Raw genomic sequence first — 21,392 nt, forward strand, 5'->3', positions numbered from 1 at the left:
GATGCTAGACTCTGAAACACCAGTATGAAAATTTGATATGGCAGCCAATTGAACTCTAATGGTAGATGCAGATGATCCTAAATGAAAGAGTTCTGCTAGAAAGTCTAGAATAGACTGGATAGATGCAGTAAAGGGATCTATGTTTTTTGATGTTGCCCAAAAAGAGAAGCGTTTCCATTTGCTACTATAAATCTTCCGGGTAGAAGATTTATGAGAGGCTATCAAGATATCTCGGACCGAGCGAGATATTGAGGGAAGCCTGGCTAAGGTTGGAATCGGAGAAACCACGCTGTGAGGTTTAGAGAAGGCAGAGATTGGTGCAGCTGACCCGATTGGTGGATTATCAGATCTGGTACTGGGTCCAGATGCCAAGGCTGCTCCAAAAGGTAATGATGAAGAAAGGGAAACCATATCTGTCGAGGCCAGTAAGGAACAGTGAGGATCATTGTCACTCTCAAGGCGATGGCTTTCTGAATTAGTTGAGATATCAGTGGAAAGGGGGGAAAGGCATATAAAAGTCCCCGGGGCCAATCGTGGACTAGAGCGTCTCTGGTGGGATGGCCTGGTAACGGGAAGAGAGTGAAGAAGTCGTGACACTTGCTGTTTTGGGGAGTAGCAAAAAGATCACAGCAAGGCTGGCCCCATCTTAGGAATACTTCTTCTAGAACTGATTTCTTTAGAGACCACTCGTGGGGCATGAGACTTGCCCTGCTCAATTTGTCTGCAATAACGTTGGATTTCCCGGGAATGTGCGTTGCTATCAGAAAACGCTGAGAAGAGATCGCCCATTGCCAAAGTCTGAGTGCCTCTCGACATAAAGGGTATGATCTGGTTCCGCCTTGTTTGTTGATGTACCACACTACGGACATGTTGTCCGTTTGAATTGCAATAGTCCCAGTGGGAAGAGAGTCGTGAAGGGCTTGCAACGCTAAAAGCACTGCTCTCATCTCTAAGACGTTTATGTGCAAGTGGCACTCGAAAGGTTGCCACGTGCCTTGGACTGTCCTGCCCTGATAATGCCCCCACCCGATCAGGGAGGCGTCTGTTGTCAACGTGGCAACTGGGGGGGGGGGGGAGTGAAGGGTCTTCCTCGGAGAAGTTGAGGTGATGTGATCCACCAAGACAGTTGATTCTTGCATGATAGAGTTATCAATATGGTATGGGACATCGGGAGCTGTTGAAAGGACCATTGAGTAAACAGCATCCATTGGAGGATCCTCATGTGAAAGCGAGCTAAGGGGAGAAGGGGAATAGCTGCTGCCATGAGTCCTAACACCTTCAAAACTAGTCTGGCTTTGACTTTGTTGCATTGTAAGAGAAGGGAAACTTGGTTCCAAATGTCTGACACTCTCTGCTCTGTGAGTCTGGCTGAAAGATTGAGTGTGTCTAAGGTGGCGCCTATAAAGGTAATAGATTGACAAGGCGACAAGGCAGATTTTTCGAAATTTATCGAAATGCCTAGAGCTTGGCAAGATTGGATGGTGAAGTCCCTGGATAGAAGAAGCTGATGTCTGGTTGTGGCGGTAAGGAGCCAGTTGTCTAAATATGGAAACACCTGGAATCCTTGATGTCTCAAGTGAGCCGCGACCACTGCCATGCATTTGGTAAATACACGGGGGGCTGTAGTGAGACCAAAGGGCAGGGCCCTGAACTGGTAGTGACTGGCTCCCAGCCTGAAGCGGAGATATCTCCTGGAGCGTCTGTTCATCTTGATGTGGTAGTACGCGTCCTGAAGATCTAACGAGCACATCCAATTGTCCTGACCCAAGAAGGGTAGAATGGACTGTAGCGTGACCATCCGGAATTTTGTTTTCCTGACATACTTGTTTAAGTACCTGAGATCCAGTATGGGTCTCCAGTCCCCTGTTTTTTTTGGTACCAAAAAGAATTTGGAGTAGATTCCGGATCCTTGCTGGTCTGCTGGGTTTGATTAGATAGCTCTTTTTGATAGCAGCTTTGAAATTTCTAATGCTGCTTGTTCCCTTAGACCGGGTGGAACGTCTAGAAGGGATCTTTTGGGTCGGGATGGGATGTGAACAAAGGGAATTTTGTAACCCTCGGATATGATCGACTGTACCCATTTGTCTTGAGTAAGGGAAAGCCAGGCTTTTGGGTACAGGGATATCCTTCCCCCGACTGCCTCCGAAGGTGGACAGCCAGACAGCCCCTCAGGGATGCTGAAAGGGTTTTTCAGAGAACATTTTTCTGCTACCCTGGTTTTGTGGACCTCCTCTGCCTCTAGGGCGGCGTCTATTATTATTCCCCCTCTGCCTCTAGAGGGGAATCGGCCTTGTGCGTCAGTTGAGACTCCCTGGGATTGTTTGCAGAACCACATCTTTCCTCCCCTCTGACCTTTGGGATAGGGTCTAGAAGGGGTAGAAAAATGGACTCCTACGGCAGAGAGAGTCTTACCTTCTACCTCGCACCTGGTCAATGTATCCTTCACCTGTGGACCAAACAAGGATGATCCATCAAAGGGAGAATTGGTGAAGGACGCCTTGAAAGGGTCCGCAAAGTTGCATAGCCGCATCCAGGCATGACGTCGTAAGGCAACACCTGTGCCTGCAGCTCTACTCGCCCCATCTGCAGCATATGAGACCAGCCGCATGGAGGAGTTAACGATGGAATTCAAGGTTGCCAACTGGGAGTTCATTGTGTCTTTGAACCCTTCAGCTGTAGGATCCTTTATCAGTTCATCCATATCCTTGAGTAAATCTCTCTGGAGATGAGTGAAGTGGCATAAGTAATTCAGCGAACGCATAGAAAAGGTCGCTGATGAAAAAATCCGCTTGCCATACCTGTCCATGGTCCTAGATTCCTTATTAGGAGGATGGACAGGAACCGAAGGATCAGCTAACTCCTTCTTAGTGGCCGCAGCCACCACCATGGCATCAACAGGGACACCTTTGGATAAAAAATCTTTATCTCTAGGGGCAGTAATAAATTTAGATGGTCTCCTTGGGGTGGGTTCCACTGAATCAGGAGCCGTCCAAGCCTTCCTTGCCACCACTTCCATAAGGGGGTCAAAGGGAGGGGACAACCAGGAGGTAGAAGGGCGAGAGCCAAATGCCTCAAGATACACTGACTCATCCTCTGAAGGGTTAAGGGCTGGCCAGTTCCCCCTCTGTTTCAGGATCTCAAGGATGTCAGCAAAGGAGACATCCTCAGAGGGGGATCAAGGGGAACCTTCGGATTCCTCTAAGTCAGTGTCAGAGGTGATAGACTCAGGGGAGCCAATGTGCTTCCTCTTGCACTGCCTCTTCCTTGGGGGATCTCCTACCGGGTCAGGAGAGGCCTCGGAAGAGGAGGAAATTCCCAATGGGGAAACTTGAGGAGTTGGCTCTCTGCGGTCTAAGACAAGGGGGTGAGTAGAAATCACCGCAGGCACTGTAGATGGGGGGGCTGAAGGAGCCGACTGTGGGGCAGAACCTGGTTCTAGCACGCTCCGCATGACCTCGAAGGCACCCCTGTCAGGCAAGGCCAGAGGCCTCCGCTCCAAAGAGACAAGGACCTCTCCCGGCACCGACAGGGACAGCTCCGAAGCCGATGTTGGAGCCGAACTCACCAGCGCCGAAGCCCCGAGAGGGAGAGCGGGGTCGGACAAGGGTCCGATGCCACTCACCCCCTCGGAGCCGACGAGGGAAGCTCGGCGCCGAGATCCCTCCAAGGAGGAGATCGGAGCAGACGACGGAGCCGAAAGGGAAGGTATTGGATCCGACACACCGACAGTCATGGCTCTGACAAGCCCTGGCTCCGAACTCAAAGGAGTCGGAGGAGGAATGTATTGGGGAATGGAAATAGCCACTGACTGGTGGGCTATGCAGCATTTGGGCCAGTGCCTCGGACTTGAGAAGTCTACTCACTACCCTTTGCAAATCGTGGTCAGATAACCTGGAAGACCATGAGGAATGAGTTTTATGGCTCCGTTCAGAAAGAAGAGGGGATCCTGGCGCCGAATGCACGGAGCCGATAGAGGGGGATCTGGACCTCTTCCTAGACTGTGGCTCCGATAAGAGTATCAGAGCCAACGGAGTTTTATCAGCCTCGGCTCCAGCCGGAGCCGAGGTAACAGTATGAGGCTTGGAAACATCGGCTCCGGCCGGAGCCGATGTCGAAGCCGACTTAATCTTTCCAGCAGTCGACTCTGGAACTGGAGCCGACTGTTTGGAAGTTTTAGAAGGCTTCCCCGACACAGACTGAGTCGGGGGGCCTTCAGGCTTTAATAAGCCCCGCAAGATTAATTTGTTCTTGCGTTCCTGCAGGACTCTAGGGCTAAAACCATGACAAACAGCACAAGAGTCCTGCAGGTGCAAAGGTCCCAGGCAATACACACAAGAAGTGTGACCATCTGTCAGAGACATTTTCTGACAGCACGAGTCACACTTCTTGAAGCCTGAGACCTTAGAGTCTTTCGACATCGTAAAAGAAGTGCCTGACAACAACACAAACACACTACAGACACACCCTCTACTGAAAAAATTATTAAAATTATTAAATTATTAAGGCTAACAAGCCACAAATATACACACACACACACACACAAGCCCTTAACTAAAAAACAACTAATTTAGTCACACTAAAGGACTGGGGGAAGGGAGGGGCCGAAGGCCTATAAGATAGGGGAAGAAAGGAAGGAATATAGACCCGAAAAAACAGGGGTCGATTTATCTAACTATTTAATTAAACTAAAAGGTTATGGTACGAGAGAAAAAGGGGTTAAGAAATACCTAATATGGTAAAAACTCTAACTCACCTGCCTGAGCCGGTAGAAAAGCACCTCGTCAGCTATAGCGGCAAACGAGATCTGAGTAGTTACCGCCTAGCATTGTGGGATATAAGAGAGCCTCGAGCCGGTGGAATTAGCTCTCGAGCTTTAGTATTGGCCGAGTCGGAGCCAAGGATCAGCTCCGAACCCATCCAGCAAGAATGAAGGCGAGATTGACAACTTAACATTAGCCAGTAGGGCTTGAAGACCTGAATGATTTAGTTATATCTACAGGTAAGGTTACCATACGTCCGGGTTTCCCCGGACACGTCCTCTTTTTTTGGGCTCCTGTCTGGGCGGTTTATGAAAATTCTGCGATGTGTCCAGGTTTTAAAACCCAGACAAATCGCAGAATTTTCAAAAACCAGACACCACTATTTTGGAGTCTTTCCTCCGCTTTGTATACCGGTATACGAGCCAATCAAAAAATGGAGCTCTGTTCAATGCGGAACTGCTTGATGTTCCGCATTGAACAGAAGAGGGTTCTCTGTGCATGTTTTTGATTGGCTCATATACCGGTGTACAAGCCAGTCAAAAAGCGGAGCTCCGTTCAATGCGGAACAGTTTGATGTTCCACATTGAACAGAAGAGGGTCCGCTGTGCACGTTTTTGATTGGCTCGTATACCGGTATATGAGCCAATCAAAAAGCGGAGCTCTGTTCAATGCGGAACTGCTTGATGTTCCGCATTGAACAGAAGAGGATCCGCTGTGCGAGGTTTTGATTAGCTCGTATGCCGGCATACGGGCCAATCATAAATCAAAAAAACACAGACCTTTTTTTTTTTTTTTTTTTTTTTGTTCTTCAACCTAAAAAAAAAAAAGGTCTTTAGTTTTAGTTCTACAAGAATAAAGACTTTTTTTTTGTTTTGCTCTTCAGCCCTAACAGGACAAAATAATATGTGCTGGTAGCAGCACATATTTTTCTGTTCCCTTTTACATACAAACAAATATGGTAACCCTATCTACAGGTGTCTGGTGTGGCAAAACAGTTTACATTGCATCCACATATATTTAGAGATGGCCAGAAAGAAGGTTTCTGATCCCTAATTCTCTGAAGCTGTTATTGCTGGATACTGTAGAAATTCCACACCCACAAGTAGCCGTGTCAGCAAAACCTTAAACGTGGAGGTACAGACAGGTTATTAAAACTTCTACAGGGATAGATAAGCCTATTGGTGCAGAAAATACTCTTGATCAGATGATCAGAAACCATCCACATAATTTCAAAGGTACAGAAACTCTCCCTAGCATACCTGGCCACATGCCAGTGTTCAGTATTCAAAATGTTAGTCTCCTCCCACAGTGATTCTCAGAATATTAAATGTACAAAAAAGCACCCTTGATACTGATGCTGCTGTCATCTTAAATAGTCTGAATAGCCTTTTAGTGAAATTTGCTCCAGCACATGAGAAAAATATTAAATCAGGGGCATTACCTTGAGTAAACTCTAGTATTAGGCACATCATGGGCATTAAAGGTGGAGTATGATATGAGCTAGAGGTGAGACAGCTGGAAATAGACAGATGCTGGTGTAATCTGTGTCGGACAGTGTTACAAAAAGTAAAGTGTGACTATTATATCAGGAGAGAGCTCAGGAAGGAAAAGAACTTTTTCTTGGAGAAAATATTAACAGGCTTATAGTAAAAACACTAATGTCATCAAGCCATTTTATAACCAGTTTTGCCTGTTTGTTATAAACATGTTTAAGATATTTTTCCATAAAACAAAACATGACTAGGCATCTGCCCTCAGGGCCTGTTAATAATTCCAAGGTTTACCCATCTGGTTTGGACACATTTTAACCATATATTTATTGTTACTATAAAAGTTAAAGCATCTTTCTGAAATTAGCACTGCTTTGTATCCATAAATCTACACCAGCATCTGTTAAAGTTATCACTGTTCACATTACTGTCAGATTAATTATAAACAGAATCATTATGGAATACACAAAGCCTGCATCGTGGTAACACTAAGATCCTACCAGTATACAGCTGTGTCATGGTAGCGGTAAGATCCTACCAGCATACAGCTGTGTCACGGTAGCAGTAAGATCCTACCAGTATACAGCTGTAGCTGTGTAATGGTAACAGTAAGATTCTACCAGTATACACCCTTGCCAGGTAACAGTAAGATTGTACAAGTGTACACCTGTGCCATGTTAACAGTAAGACTATGCCAGTATACACCTGTGTCATGGTAACAGTAAGACTGTATCAGTATACAGCTGTGTCATGCTACCAGTAAGATTATACCAGTGTACACCTGTATCACAGTAACAGTAAGATCATACCAGTGTATACCTTTGCCCGGTAACAGTAAGATTGTACCACTGTACAGCTGTGCCACGGTAACAGTAAGATTGTATCAGTATACACCCTTGCCAGGTAACAGTAAGCTTGTACCAGTGCACACCTGTAACACAGTAACAGTAAGATCATACCAGCCTACACATTACTCATTTTACACCAGTTACTGTAAGCGACACTGAGCCAGTGCATGGTGTAGAGGGGATAAAGCCCTGACTATGGGCATCATGGCAGGAAGGATGGGCATGTTTGTCCCCCTCCCCCTTCTGCTTCATTCTTTCTGGCTACTGCAATGCCCCTGTCCAATGCCAAGTCTACCAGCCTCACAATCTGCCCCCTCCTAAACTATGTCCTTTTTAAGGCTGGGGCTAGCTTGGGATTTAAGGGTGTTCTTGGAAGTCCTGGTGACTACTTCCACTGGGAGATTTTTCATTTATGACCTACCCCGTGGTGTCTCTCCCTCTCTCTTCCATTTGCCCATTACATTCCAGTGCTACTCCCCTCTGTGAGCTATGCCTCCCAACAGGGAACACTTAGACAAATGTCCTAACTCTCAACATGGGTACACCAATCTTAAAAACAGCTCAGATACCCAAGCCGCTCGTCAAAGTTTCTTCACCTGGGCTGTAGTTAAGGATTTATCTCTCTGTGCCACATGCTTGGGCATGGGTGACATCACAGCTGATCCCTGGAGGAGGCAAGGGATGGGTATACCAGTGCAGCCTTATTGCTTGCTCACTGCAGTAGTGATTTTTTTTTCTTTTGTGGCAGCACACTGGCTTAAAGTATTTTGAATTGTAAAGTATTTTCTTTTTTCTTGCATTGCATGCGTGTGTGTGCATGTGTGTGTGTTTGTGTGTGTGTTATATACGTGTCACTGTAAGGTTAGTATTAAACTGTGTTTGGTTCTTGTGTCATAGGTTGTATTTTGTCGGCTCTCGAGAGGGGCATCTTCCTACTGTCTTGTGTATGATACATGTGAACACATGCACACCTATCCCAGCTCTCATTTTTAGTGTAAGTATATATATTTTATGTATACTATATTTTAAGTTGTGCATTGTTTACAGCTGTCTATTTGAATTATGTTCAGTATTACCCCTTCCTGTGGCATACCTAGGGTGGAGTGAGAGGTGCAACTGCCCTGGGTGCAAAGTATTGGGGGGGTGTGACTAGCTGACTCCTATCTTTTTTGTTTTAACTGAAACCTGAGAACTGTAGAGCAGATAGGATATAAGCTGTAGCAGCAGCTTGCTACATTTGTAACAAGCAGTTTGCTACAGTTGAAAAATATTTTTTTAACCAAAACATGAGCACAGTAGCACTCCATGCTGGCAGGAGGGTATACACCATAGCAACTGTTTGCTATATTTGTAGCAAGCAGTTTGATACAGTTTAAAAGACTGGACCTGGATGACTGGGGTGGGGGGGGGGGGTGTTGTGCATCTGGTTTCCTAGCTGGTGTGCCAGTAAAAGTTTTTTTTTTTTGGCTCTTCAATGGAAGAGCTGGGGGGTGTGGAGAGTAGATCTAACTGTAGTAAGCCAATTGCTTACAGTTTATCAGTAAGCTTATTACAGTGAAGTGGTATATATATATATATATATATATATATATATATATATATATATATATATATATATATATATATAAAAATATATATATTGCACTTCACTTGAAGAGCAGAGAGGGTGGGGTGCTGGTTAGACTAGCTATACTTCTGCACCCCCCCCCCAAGCCCAAGGAGCATGTACACTGCAGATAATGCTGAAGCAATATTTGTCTGTAGTTGATGCTTTCTCTTTGTGTTACATTCTGTAGTAAATGATGCTTTCTGTTTGTGCTACATTCTGCAGGACTCCCATCCCATAGGTCTGTCTGTATGCCCGACAGCTGCCTAGCCAATACATCTTGCCTTCTGTTATAAAGCATTGATGCTTTGTACCTACTTCAAGGAAGGCTGTTGTCTGTGTAAGTTGTCACATTTGGGATATAGCTTATAAGCACTGAGACTCTGTGGCAACATTTTTTGACAGATTTATCTGACATCAGCATGATGCAATACCATAATGGGTTTGACAAGCCACATCAGTGTTAACTTCTGTAATTTTCATTTTATGCTGTCAAGAGATTCTTTCTACCATTTTTGCACTTGAGCTCCAGGCTTCTGTAGTGTCATGGGGACTGTAGTCAGAAAATTTATAGGTTCATAGGTTCATACCAGGCTATCTGCCCTGGGGCAAAAAACAACAAGCACAGTATCCACCAACAAGTTTAATAAAAGCTCAAATCTCTGACGTCTCGGCCAAAGCCTTCAAGGAGAATAAAACACTCTCTGTCACATAACAATTTATACATCTGAATATAAAATAATTACACACTTAATCATTTACCTCACTCATCAATTAAGTAATGCCTTCCAGTTGAACTCCTCATTGAGCCCAAAAGGAGACATAGTTTTAAATTTTAAAATATACATAGCTTCTTTTTGTAATAAAAGAGTTTTCACATTAATATTATGATATACAGGGACACTGATTTGTTCTAACACACAGTACCTTTTAAACCAATACTGCTTTTGTTATGAAATTGTGCAAAATGTAAAGCTACAGGGCTATCAACATTAACATTATTTATGTCCCTAATATGCTCTAAGAGCCTTATTTTAAATGCCCTTTTTGTCTCTCCTATGTAAAATTTATTACAGGGACAACATAAGGAATATACAACCCCTACTGATTTACAGTAAAAACAATTGTTAGTACTGAATTTAACATTATTGATAGAAGAAAAGTAAGGTACAATATGCTTGCAGGCTTTACACCTTCCACAAGGAAAAGTTCCAACTTTGGAAGGTTCACTATATATTTCAGAAGAAGGTACACTAAACTTACTTTTAACCAAAAAATTTTTAATATTTCTTCCCCTACGGTAAGAGAATTTTAAATTTACATTCAACCACTGTTTTTAAAGAACATAAAAAAAAACCCAAAAACGGCTCACTATATCAAGAAACTGTCTAGTAAAACAACCAAAAGTAGTTACAAAATAAATATTTTCATTTTGGTTATTAATATTATCATATCGTACCACTTCATGATTAAAATTATGAACATTTCTAAAACCTGTCGGCTTAACCCCCCTAACCAACCTATCAAAACTTTGATTCAAAATTTCCTTACTATACCCTCGGTTTATGAAGGAATTAACCAAAGACTTCATTTCTTTATGAAAAGTTTCAGACTTATTACAAAGTCTATATATTCGTAGCATTTCCCCATAAGGTAGAGCATTTAAGGTGTGGGGAGGATGCCCACTAGTACCATGTAAATATTGATTAACTCCTTCAAATTTTCTATTTAATGAAGTAACAATATTCTTACCATCAGAAATATCTAACACAACATCCAAAAATGGAATAATATGTCCAATATTCAGCCCATCAAATTTCAACAGATATTTGTTCTCATTAATATCATTAACAAATTCTCTAATTTCTTCTTCATTAGCTTCCACTAGGAATATCAGATCATCCACGTACCTATAGTATTCTACCACATGTGTATGAAAAAATGTATGTTTATAAATAACTTCCAATTCAAATAATCCCATAAAAAGATTAGCATACATGGGGGCAAATGAAGCCCCCATGGCCGTACCTTGTAGCTGCTGATATAACACATGATTAAATTCAAAAAAATTATGAGTTAAACAAAAATAAATCAATTCAACTATAAATTCTGTAGCAGGAAAGTCACCTAAAAAGAACCTAATGGCCTCTATGCCAAACTGATGTTTAATATTAGTATATAGGCTCTTAACATCGATAGTGACCCATAGCATATTCTGATTTATTTCTATCCTTTTTATTTTTTCCAAAAAATCAAAAACATCACAAATATATGAAGGTAATCTGATAACATATGAAGACAAAAAATGGTGTAAAAAAATACCTAAATTATGCAAAAAATAATAAGAACCTGAAACTATAGGCCTACCAGGAGGCCTAGATAAACTTTTGTGTATTTTGGGTAGGCAATAAAATAAAGCCATTTTAGAACCTTCCAAATGAAACTTATTTTTGATTTCTGTTTGACAAAAATAGCCCAATCTCACCCCTTTATTAATGAGATCCACATATTCTTCAATAGATCTAGTATACACCTTTGAATCCACCATTTTATATGTATTAATATCATGTAAGTGATCCATACACATAGCCAAATAATCTGTAAAGTGCATGGCTACCAATTTATTCCCCTTATCAGATGGCTTGAAAACAATCTCACCCATCTTTCCAAGAGTTAGCAAAGCTTTCCATTCATCACGTTGCAAATTATATTTAATATTAGATTTTTTGTTCATATATTCCCTATAAGCTGACTCAGTAAAATAATTTACTAAACTCACAAACTGACATACCTCTCCATTTAAACTATTGGGCATAAAATTACTGTGTGAAGGAACATTAGTTGTATCAAGCTTACAATAAGCATTAATATCATCATCCGACAAGCAAGAGTAAAAGCTATCGGAAGAACTACTAACACTATCCTCACTAAATGCAGAAGAAGAAATATGCCCTGGGGCATTTATAAGCCTAGCCCAATTGTGTTTGGCTTACGCCACCCCTTGATTTGAGTATACTGTGCCCTTTTTAAAGTTTAGTTTACTGTGCCTCTGTCTAATAGTGACACGGAAGTAATCCCCGGGACAAACCTACAATCCTCCATCCACTCATCAAGATTCTTCTTGAAGAGAGTCAGTGAGGTGCTTTGCCTAGCATGAACTGGAATTCTATTCCAGAGCGAAGGGAGCCTCCGGGTTATGAATCTGTCCCTCCAGCATGTTCTGTTTATTTCTGTGCTGAGGTTCAAGTCCCTCGAGCCCGTGGCTCTAAGGGATTTAGATTTACTGAGGTGGAGCATGTCCATTAATTCTGGGTTGGACATAGCTTTATATGTCAGGCATAGATCGCCTCGAAGTAGGCGGTATGCAACTGAGTAGAGCTGGAGTTTTTTTAACCGAGCAGCATATGGCATCTGTTTGAGTCCCTTGATCCTCCTGGTGAGGTACTTTTGGGGTCTTTCTAATTGCTGCAGGTGTCGGGTAAGGTACATGCCAAAGGGGGCATTGTATTCTATGATGGGCCTGATGAGGGATGAATAAAGGGGCACGATTACCTCTCTTGATCTAGATGTGAATCCTTTCATGATGAGGCGGGCTATGTAGAAGGTCTTTCTAACCACTTTGGCAATGTGGTTGTCAAAGGAGAGATTGCTATCAACTTGGGTCCCCAGATCCCTAATTACTTTCTCTGTACTTAATGGGTTACCACCTATGTGGTAATTTGTGGGCACATTGTTTTTGCCAAAGGGTATGACTATACACTTTTTGGCATTTAGCTTTAGACCATGGCTCTGGCACCAGTTATCCGTCTCTGCGAGACCTTTTTGAAGGATGTTTGTATCAGCTGGAGAGTCGATTATGGCGCCCAGTTTGCAGTCATCTGCGAACTTGGCGAGCCATAGTCCTCCCACGTTGGCCTGTACATCAGAAAAGTAAATACCGAACAAGAGAGGTCCCAGGACAGAACCTTGTGGGATGCCACTTGCGACCGGTTTCAAGTCTGACATGGCCCCAGCAACTCTGACTCTGTGGGTTCTGTCTTTGAGCCAGTTTGCGACCCATCTTGTGACATAGGGGTTTATATTTAGGCTGGATAGCTTATCTATGATGTCCAAGTGGGGTATTGTGTCAGATGCCTTTGCGAGGTCCAGATAAGCTGTGTGGACTACCTTCCCTTCATCTATGGCCTTGGTGACTGTTTCAAAGAAGTCGACCAGGTTCAAAAGGCAGGATCTGCCCTTGAAGCCAAATTGGGTAGGATCTAGTGTCTGTAGGTCCCCAATGTCTTTGTTTATGAGTTTCATGATGATCCTCTCCATAGCCTTGCAGACTAGGCTAGTCAGGCTTATGGGGCGATAGTTTCCAGGGTCCGCAGTGGCGCCACCTTTGTGGAGAGGGACCACTGTTGCTGTACGCCATTCTTTGGGCACATATCCTGTAGTGAGGCTGAGATTGTACAGGATTGAGTGATTAGTTCTTCTTGGAGTTAATGTAGGACACAACCTGGGACGCCATCTGGTCCCATGGAAGCAGTGTTTTTTGCTTTGGAGAGGGCGGCCTTCACCTGAGCATCAGAGATGTTTGGGAGGCTGCACTCTGCCGGGATAGATACTTGCTCTTTTGGGGGGGGGGGGGTGTGGAGAAGTTTGCACTGAACCTGTGTGCTAGGATATTGGCGATGTCTGTGGGTTCAGTGTATTTTTTGTCATTTAGAATCAACTCAGAACAAGTCTGGGAGTTGCATCCCAGGTTCCTAACATAACTGAAAAAAGCCTTATGATTGTCTTTAGTGTCCTATGCAATTTTTCTCTTGAAGCTGGCCTTGGAGGATTTTATGAGGGATCGTAATTTTTTGCTAGTACTGATCAGAGATACCTTCCCTTTTAGGGATTTTGCTCTATCATGTAGTAGCTTCCTCCTTCTGTTGTACAGTTTATTTATGGCTGGGGTCCACCAGACTGGACGCCTGCCTTTGGATGATTGGGTCTTGATTTTGTTTGGGATAGCATGATCCATGCATTCCTGGAGATGTCCGTAGAATGCGTTTATATAGGATTCTGCAGTTTGGGCCATAGTTTCCACTGGCTCTGGGGCCTTGAAGGATTCCACTTCGGTTTTGAGAAGTGTGAAGTTCGCTTTTGAGAAATTTAGTGGACCACATAGTGCATTTCTTTTGTCTTTTTTTGCTGATGATTTTTGCTGTTTGTTTCTCTTTTTGTCATTTAATTCTCCTTCATATTTTTCAGTTTCATAATTTTGTCATGTATTATATGATTCTGGTCTGATTCTTTGGTGTCATACTTTGTTACAGCTGCAATTTCTCTTCATAGGTGTTTACTAGGCTAACGACCACAAGGGCCTTTTTAAGCGTAGCCATGCATCGTAAATCTCGGACAAGTTCTGATACCCTTGATAAGTGTTAGCATGGGCCTGGGAGATGAACTATTTACCGGTTACCTTCTTTTACTCATTGTATTTGTTTCCAGAAGAAACAGGTGTATACATTTTTATTAATATACTTTTTTTTTTTTTTAAAGTGCTTCTTTTAATAAATTTCTGCCTTGGAATGATGGCTCAGGAAGAGTTTGAGTGCTGTCACATAGTTTACTGGGTTTATTATTGTCAGGGTAGCACTCAAGATTAGCAGGTGAAAGATGGTTTCTGACAGCAATCAGCCTGACCACTTGACCTGTTCTGTGTGGCGTTTAATTGCCTATGTTGCACAACCTATGCTGTATGCAAGGACTGATGCTGGGCATTAAAGGTGAGGCCTTGCATTCTGACTTTCCTTCTCCAGTTCCTCAGAGGTCTCATTTTCATTTTTCCTTATGGGCTTGATCACAAGGACAACTCTCTGTATGGACTACTATAAAACAAGCACAATACTGGCTATGGAATAAAGAAAGTGTCGTATCTTATGTTAAGCGCTTTTCTTTTTCTGCATTAGTAAACTTCATCAGGCAAAATCAATAAAACACATTTACAACAGTTAAATAGTTTAACATTTGGCACCCTGTTTCTACTACAGGAAATGGCATCATGAACCTAAGTAACATCAAGAACTACAGGAAATGACTTCACATGCCTAAATGGTATGCTACTTCCCCCATTGCATGTACCATTATTCACAAATAAGTAAATATTTATATATATTACTAAACATTTTAAATACACAAAATGCACACAATATATGCAACTGTATAAATTAAAATATTAGCTGCTTAAGATGTTAGATAAATATAGGTTTATATACATAAAAATATATTCATTTATTAACTTAAACAAAACTTATGATTACTAAAGCAACCCTTATCTACTTGATGGTTTTAATTTTAAGATACTCTTAATACTGCAAAGATCATTAAGTCCAGGCAATGCATAAGAATGAAGTGTAAACTGCCATATTAACTCTGCCTTTTCCAGGTGTAATTCCCAGGGACCACCTCTATCTTTACTAAGCACTTGCTGCAGTATTGCAAATCTAAAATGATGATCATGCTGTTCATGCACATGTTTGGCTAGTGCATTATTTGACTGATTTTTCCTTATTGCATACATGTGCCCATAAATTCTTTCCTTGAGAGACCTGGTGTTTTTTCCTGTATAAAATGCTGGGCAGAGTTGACATACTGCCACATATATTACCCCCTTAGAATTCAATTAAATTTACCCTTAATGGTATATTCTGTGTCCTTTATCTGTATGCATTGGCCTTGATGTATATATCTACAATAATTGCACATTCCACATCTATTCATAATACCCACTGATTTATTTGCAATGTGACTTGTCTTGCCATTCTCCAACAAGTTTTTTAAATTACTTGCTCTCCTTGCTACCATTTTGAAACCATGACACAATTTTGTTCTAATGTTCAAATCCTCATCCATAAGTGTCCATGTTTTCATCACAATAGCCTTAATTTCATAAAAATGTGCATTAAATATTGTTATGAAAAGTGCAGCATTATCCAGGCAGTGTTTGCTCACATCTAAGGGTATTGAGCTATTGCTATATGTTAAAATAAGTGCAAAATGACCATTTGATCTTTTTGTTTTTACTTCATTATGCACTTTAAGAATATGATTGGGATAACCTCACTTTTTCAACAAAGTCAAAATGTAAGGGCACATCATCAACAAGTAGTAATTCTTATGCATTGCCTGGACTTAATGATCTTTGCAGTATTAACAGTATCTTAAAATGAAAAGCATCAAGTAGATAAGGGTTGCTTTAATAATCATAAGTTTTGTTTAAGTTAATAAATGAATATATTTTTTATGTATATAAACCTATATTTATCTAACATCTTAAGCAGCTAATATTTTAATTTATAGTACAGTCATCACCACTTCATCCAGTTCGCTCCAAAATGTTTCTTTCTCATCCATTTTTCCTTATGGGCTTGATCACAAGGACAACTCTCTGTATGGACTACTATAAAACAAGCACAATACTGGCTATGGAATAAAGAAAGTGTCGTATCTTATGTTAAGCGCTTTTCATTTACTGCATTAGTAAACTTCATCAGGCAAAATCAATAAAATACATTTACAACAGTTAAATAGTTTAGCATTTGGCACCCTTTTTCTACTACAGGAAATGCCATCATGAACCTAAGTAACATCAAAAAGTACAGGAAGGTTGGATGATGTGCAGATAGTGAATCATGAAGTGCAGTGGATTAGCAAGGAGGAAGTAAGGATAGCTATGAAGAGGATGAAGAATGGAAAAGCTGTTGGTCCAGATGACATAGCTGTGGAAGCACGGAGGTGTTTAGGTGAAATGGCAGTGGAGTTTTTAACTAGATTGTTTAATGAAATCTTGGAAAGTGAGAGGATGCCTGAGGAATGGAGAAAGTGTTTTGGTACCGATTTTTAAGAATAAGGGTGATGTGCAGAGCTGTAGTAACTACAGAGGGATTAAATTGATCAGTCACAGCACGAAGTTATGGGAAAGAGTAGTGGAAGCTAGGTTAAGAAGGGAGGTGATGATTAGTGATCAGCAGTATGGTTTCATGCCAGGAAAGAGCACTACAGATGTGATGTTTCCTCTGAGAGTGTTGATGGAGAAGTACAGAGAAGGTCAGAAGGAGTTGCATTGTGTCTTTGTGGACTTAGAGAAAGCATATGACAGGATGCCTAGAGAGGAGTTGTGGTATTGTATGAGGAAGTCAGGAGTGTCAGAGAAGTATGTAAGAGTGGTACAGGATATGTACGAGGGTAGTGTGACAGCGGTGAGGTCTGCGGTGGGAGTGACGGATGCGTTTAAGGTGGAGGTGGAATTACATCAAGGATCAGCTCTGAGCCCTTTCTTATTTGCAGTGGTGATGGACAGGATGGCAGACGTGATCAGACAGGAATCCCCGTGGACTATGATGTTTACAGATGACATTGTGATCTGTAGTTAGAGTAGGGAACAGGTGGAGGAGACCCTGGAGAGATGGAGATATGCTCTAGAGAGAAGAGGAATGAAGGTCAGCAGGACTAAGACAGAATATATGTGTGTGAATGAGAGGGAGGATAGAGGAATGGTGAGGATGCAGGGAGTAGAGGTGGCGAAGGTGGATGAGTTTAAATACTTGGGATCAACAATTCAGAGTAATGGTGAGTGTGGAAGAGAGGTGAAGAAGAGAGTACAGGCAGGATGGAGAGGGTGGAGAAGAGTGTCAGGAGTGATTTTTGACAGACAAGTACCAGTAAGAGTGAAAGGGAAGGTCTTCAAGAGGGTAGTAAGACCAGCTAAGTTATATGGGTTGGAGACAGTGGCACTAATAAAAAGGCAGGAGTCAGAGTTTGACATGGCAGAGTTGAAGATGTTAAGATTTGCATTGGGTGTGACGATGATGGACATGATTAGTAATAAGTATATTAGAGGGTCAGCCCAGGTTGGAAGGTTTGGAGACAAAGCCAGTGAGGCAAGATTACGTTGGTTTGGACGTGCTGAGGAGGGACGTAGAGTATATTGGGAAAAAGATGCTAAGGATGAAGCTGCCAGGTAACAGGAAAAGAAGAAGGCCTAAGATAAGGTTTATGGATGTGGTGAGAGAGGACATGCAGGTGGTTGGTGTGACAGAGCAAGATGCAGAGGACAGGAAGAAATGGAAACAGTTGATCCACTGTGGTGACCCCTAACGGGAGCAGCCGAAAGAAGAAGGATGAAGGATCGACAGTAAAACATGAACAAATGCGAATAAAACTCAGTAAGGAATATTTTAGAAGGCTTAAATTAATCCTGAAAACAGTGTTGACATCTAGGAACAAAGTTAACTCTATAAACCAATTTGCTCTTCCTGTCCTAACTTACAATTTTGGAGTTGGATAGATTAGACAGGAAAACAAGAAGGATGCCTCACGCTCATCTATAAAAATCGGTGCATACCAAGTTTATACACTCCCTTTTCCAGAGGAGGTATGGGCCTTCTTTAAATTCATTACATGTATAGATCGGCAGTCGTGGGACTGCATACATGTCTGCTGACCTCACAAGACCAAAAAATAGTGAAAGTTTTGAAACATGAGGAGAATAAATCTAAGATGACTTCCCTTTATAGTCTGACAGAAGCATATCGGCATCAAACGTGAATGGAAATCAAACCAGAAGTAAATAAAAATCTGGCAGCAACTGAATGTGCGTGCCAAAAAACAAAAGAAAGAAAATAAGGTGAAGGATCAGCTGAGAAGACAAGAAATGTGTAAAATGCATAAATATAGTTGCAAGTATAGAAAACTTATGGAAGAACCTTATGTTGATCAGGATCAAATGCAGGAAGGGTCAAAGAGAGGCAAATTCAAACCAGAAGATGAAAGGTTATTGGCAGCCCAAGATAGTGGACTATTTACACATTGTTTAACAAAGTCCATTGAACATGTAGGAGAAGCAGACAAATGTAGGTTTTGTAAAACAGAATTGGAAACAGTTGCACACCTCATTGCTGGTTGTGATATACTAATGACAGAAGGACTGTATACTGAAAGGCATAATAATGTGGCAAGACTGTTGCACTGGGGATTGTGCAAACATAATATTGAAGTAGCTGGAAAACACTGGAAACATGAGCCACAAAGCATCATAGAAAATGATGGTCTACATCACATGGGATCACCCATTACCAACAGTTCAAAAGATAGATGCGAGAAAACCAGATATAGTGGTCCATGAAAAGAAGACAGAAGTAGCATTGATCATTGAAATCACTACACCCAGTGACTACAGCGTCTTGCGTACAGAGTGACACAAAGTCATAAAAGCAGAAACGAGCAATGTGGAAGAAAGATACCCAGACATTTCCAATAGTAGTAGGAGCAATGAGTCTTATAAAGAATCTAGAATTGTATTCAGATATGTTACCGATACATGTAACTCCATACGAATTGCAGGAGGAGTCAGTACTGGCACATTGCGGGTGCTGTGAAAAGCACTTTTAGCTGACATCAAAGATTGAAACAATACTAATTTCATGAACTTTAAACATACTTTGACTTAGAAATGGGGTCTGTAGAACAGAGCATGTGTTGTAACTTTAAGAAGCATTTCAAAGTGAGGGCACGTGCATATAAATAGAGAGCACATGCAGGCAGCAGTGCCATTTTGAGAAAACATCCCGAGTGTTAACATATATGAGTGTGGTAGTCAGCCTATTTCTAAGTTTATTTAAGTTTGTTACTAAGCCTCAATCCTGATGTGTTTATATATAATAAAGATGCTTGAACTGAACCCACAACTGTTCGTCTATTTTATCCTGACTGGATGATTGACAGGGTCCATTCCCATCATGGTATTAGAAACCAAAAAGATTTTGAGAAAGTAAAAACACCATGACTTATTGCGTATCTATTCAAAGGATTCACACACCTCTGTGAATGGTAAAGGAAGAAGTGTGCTTTTTAACAATATTACGTATTATTCACAGTTGCTAAGATCAAACTCTTGCAGTGTGTTGCATTGAATGTCTTTATTTGTAATGCAGATAAGAGTCAAATTATGTTGAACTGTGTATAAGATAACATAACATATAAATTAAAACATTATCATGAGTGTCTTCTTTTCCTTTATGAAAAAGTTTAAAAGTCTTTGGAAAGAAGATGAAACAAATTTCAACTGGTATGTGAAACTGAGCAGTAGGTAATGTAACCTGCCTCTAGGGAGTTTGATGAGCATAAAAGACAAAGAGAAGGAGAGTGAATCACATGGATAAACATTTATAAAGTGGCTCACTTATGCTCCATCCCCACATTACTGCTGTTGAGCTCATCATGTCAGGAATTGCTGATGAACTATAGCTTTTCTTTTGTGTCAGATGCAGGGATCTCTTTTAAAACAAACGTATGTCTCAAGTTTAATTTTTTTTTCAAGGAAAGAGGTGCTATAAGCAGTAGATAGCCCATTTTCATGTACATTCTCAAACTCCTCCTCATAGCTATTTACTTCCTTTTGGCAGCAGAAAATTGATTCCTAAAGCACTGAGACCGTCAAATGATTGGTACCAGTCATATATCAATCCAGATGAAATAAAGCCTGAATAACAAAAAATGAGTTTTTGCATTCAGTTTGTGTTAGTCTGTCTTAGTCGTGACAATGGTGTACTGCTGTCCAGCTCATATTTTTACTTCCACAAAAATCATAATTTTTACATTTTGTCCATTCTAATCAAGTGTAGAGTCCCTCTGGCTTTGCTTAGACTTGGCTAAAAATCATTGCCTTCAGAAACCAGTTTTAGTAGCGCCTTCAGAAACTAGTTCTACTCGTGTAATACCTTTAGTGTAGAACAGTATTCCTAGTTTAGTCTTTGATCTGCTCTCCATTAATTAAAACACAGCCCCACCTTAAAGATTTAGAAGTTAGCACTGGTTTATTGAACATTTACTATATAAAGAATTCAGTAAGTCAGAAGATTGCTAAAACCACCACTCAAATTTCCTCTGGTTATCTTGCTGCCATAATAATAATAATATCCATTTGTTAATCAGATAGGCCCGTTTTCAGGGGTGACCAAGGAACAATGTCTGGCTAAGTGACTTACTTTGTTACACTGTAGGCAAATGAGGGGTGAGGGAATCAAACCATGCACCACAGGAGCTACAGTTCACAGCCTTGTCCCCTGCACCAAACAACGATGCAGCCCACAATCTAGTAGCAGTGAAAGGGCTGAGCTACTTGTTAACATGAATGAAGCTGTCTCTTGCTGCCTGCTGTGCAGTGTCATGAGTAAGTTGCCAGTTAAGGATACACATGATGTATAATGTTGAAGTGAGTGGTTTAGATTGATAGTATCCTAGTGATATTGCACAGTGATCAACAAACTCGTGATATGAATCTACTGTCTGATTCTTTTTGGCATGTATAAAAAAAGGCAGGTAAGACAGATGCTAAGAGAAACTTTTTAAGAAATAGATTTTTATAAGTATTGGAGTGGCTGTGCCCAAGATATCTAAATATTAGAGGGATGTCCTTCAAGGATGCATCTGCAGTCCTTACAAATGGGTTGTCCTGTCGTCAGGCAGCCCTTTGGTCGGCCGGATTCCAAAGTCTGGGTCTGGCCTCGGCTGGTGTCGCACTTCACCCGACGTCATCTCTGCTGGTCTTCGGGTATAAAGGCATCAGCCGACGCCGTTTTCCTCAGTCTTTCTTGCCGCGTGGCACCCGAAGCAGAAGCTGTTCGCAAGTGCCGGTCGGTCAGATCCAGAGATT

The 21,392-nt window shown here is 41.5% G+C and overlaps 1 protein-coding gene across 2 annotated transcripts in view; it reads left to right on the forward strand.

Annotated features, from left to right (window-relative positions):
- LOC122798272 (Y+L amino acid transporter 2-like) overlaps nucleotides 1-21,392 on the forward strand; it is a 711,221-nt gene that overhangs the window by 376,276 nt on the left and 313,553 nt on the right. The window contains exon 6 of one of the 2 annotated variants that reach the window (XM_044067078.1): nucleotides 7,996-8,092. The exons of the other annotated variant lie outside the window; for it this stretch is intronic. Coding sequence (XP_043923013.1) covers nucleotides 7,996-8,092 — 97 coding nt within the window. The remainder of the gene's footprint in view (nucleotides 1-7,995; nucleotides 8,093-21,392) is intronic. 2 annotated transcript variants of the gene reach the window in all.

This window comes from Protopterus annectens, chromosome 3.part1, assembly GCF_019279795.1.
Source record: "Protopterus annectens isolate FY-2018-M chromosome 3.part1, PAN1.0, whole genome shotgun sequence".
NCBI classification, from domain to species: Eukaryota; Metazoa; Chordata; order Ceratodontiformes; family Protopteridae; genus Protopterus; species Protopterus annectens.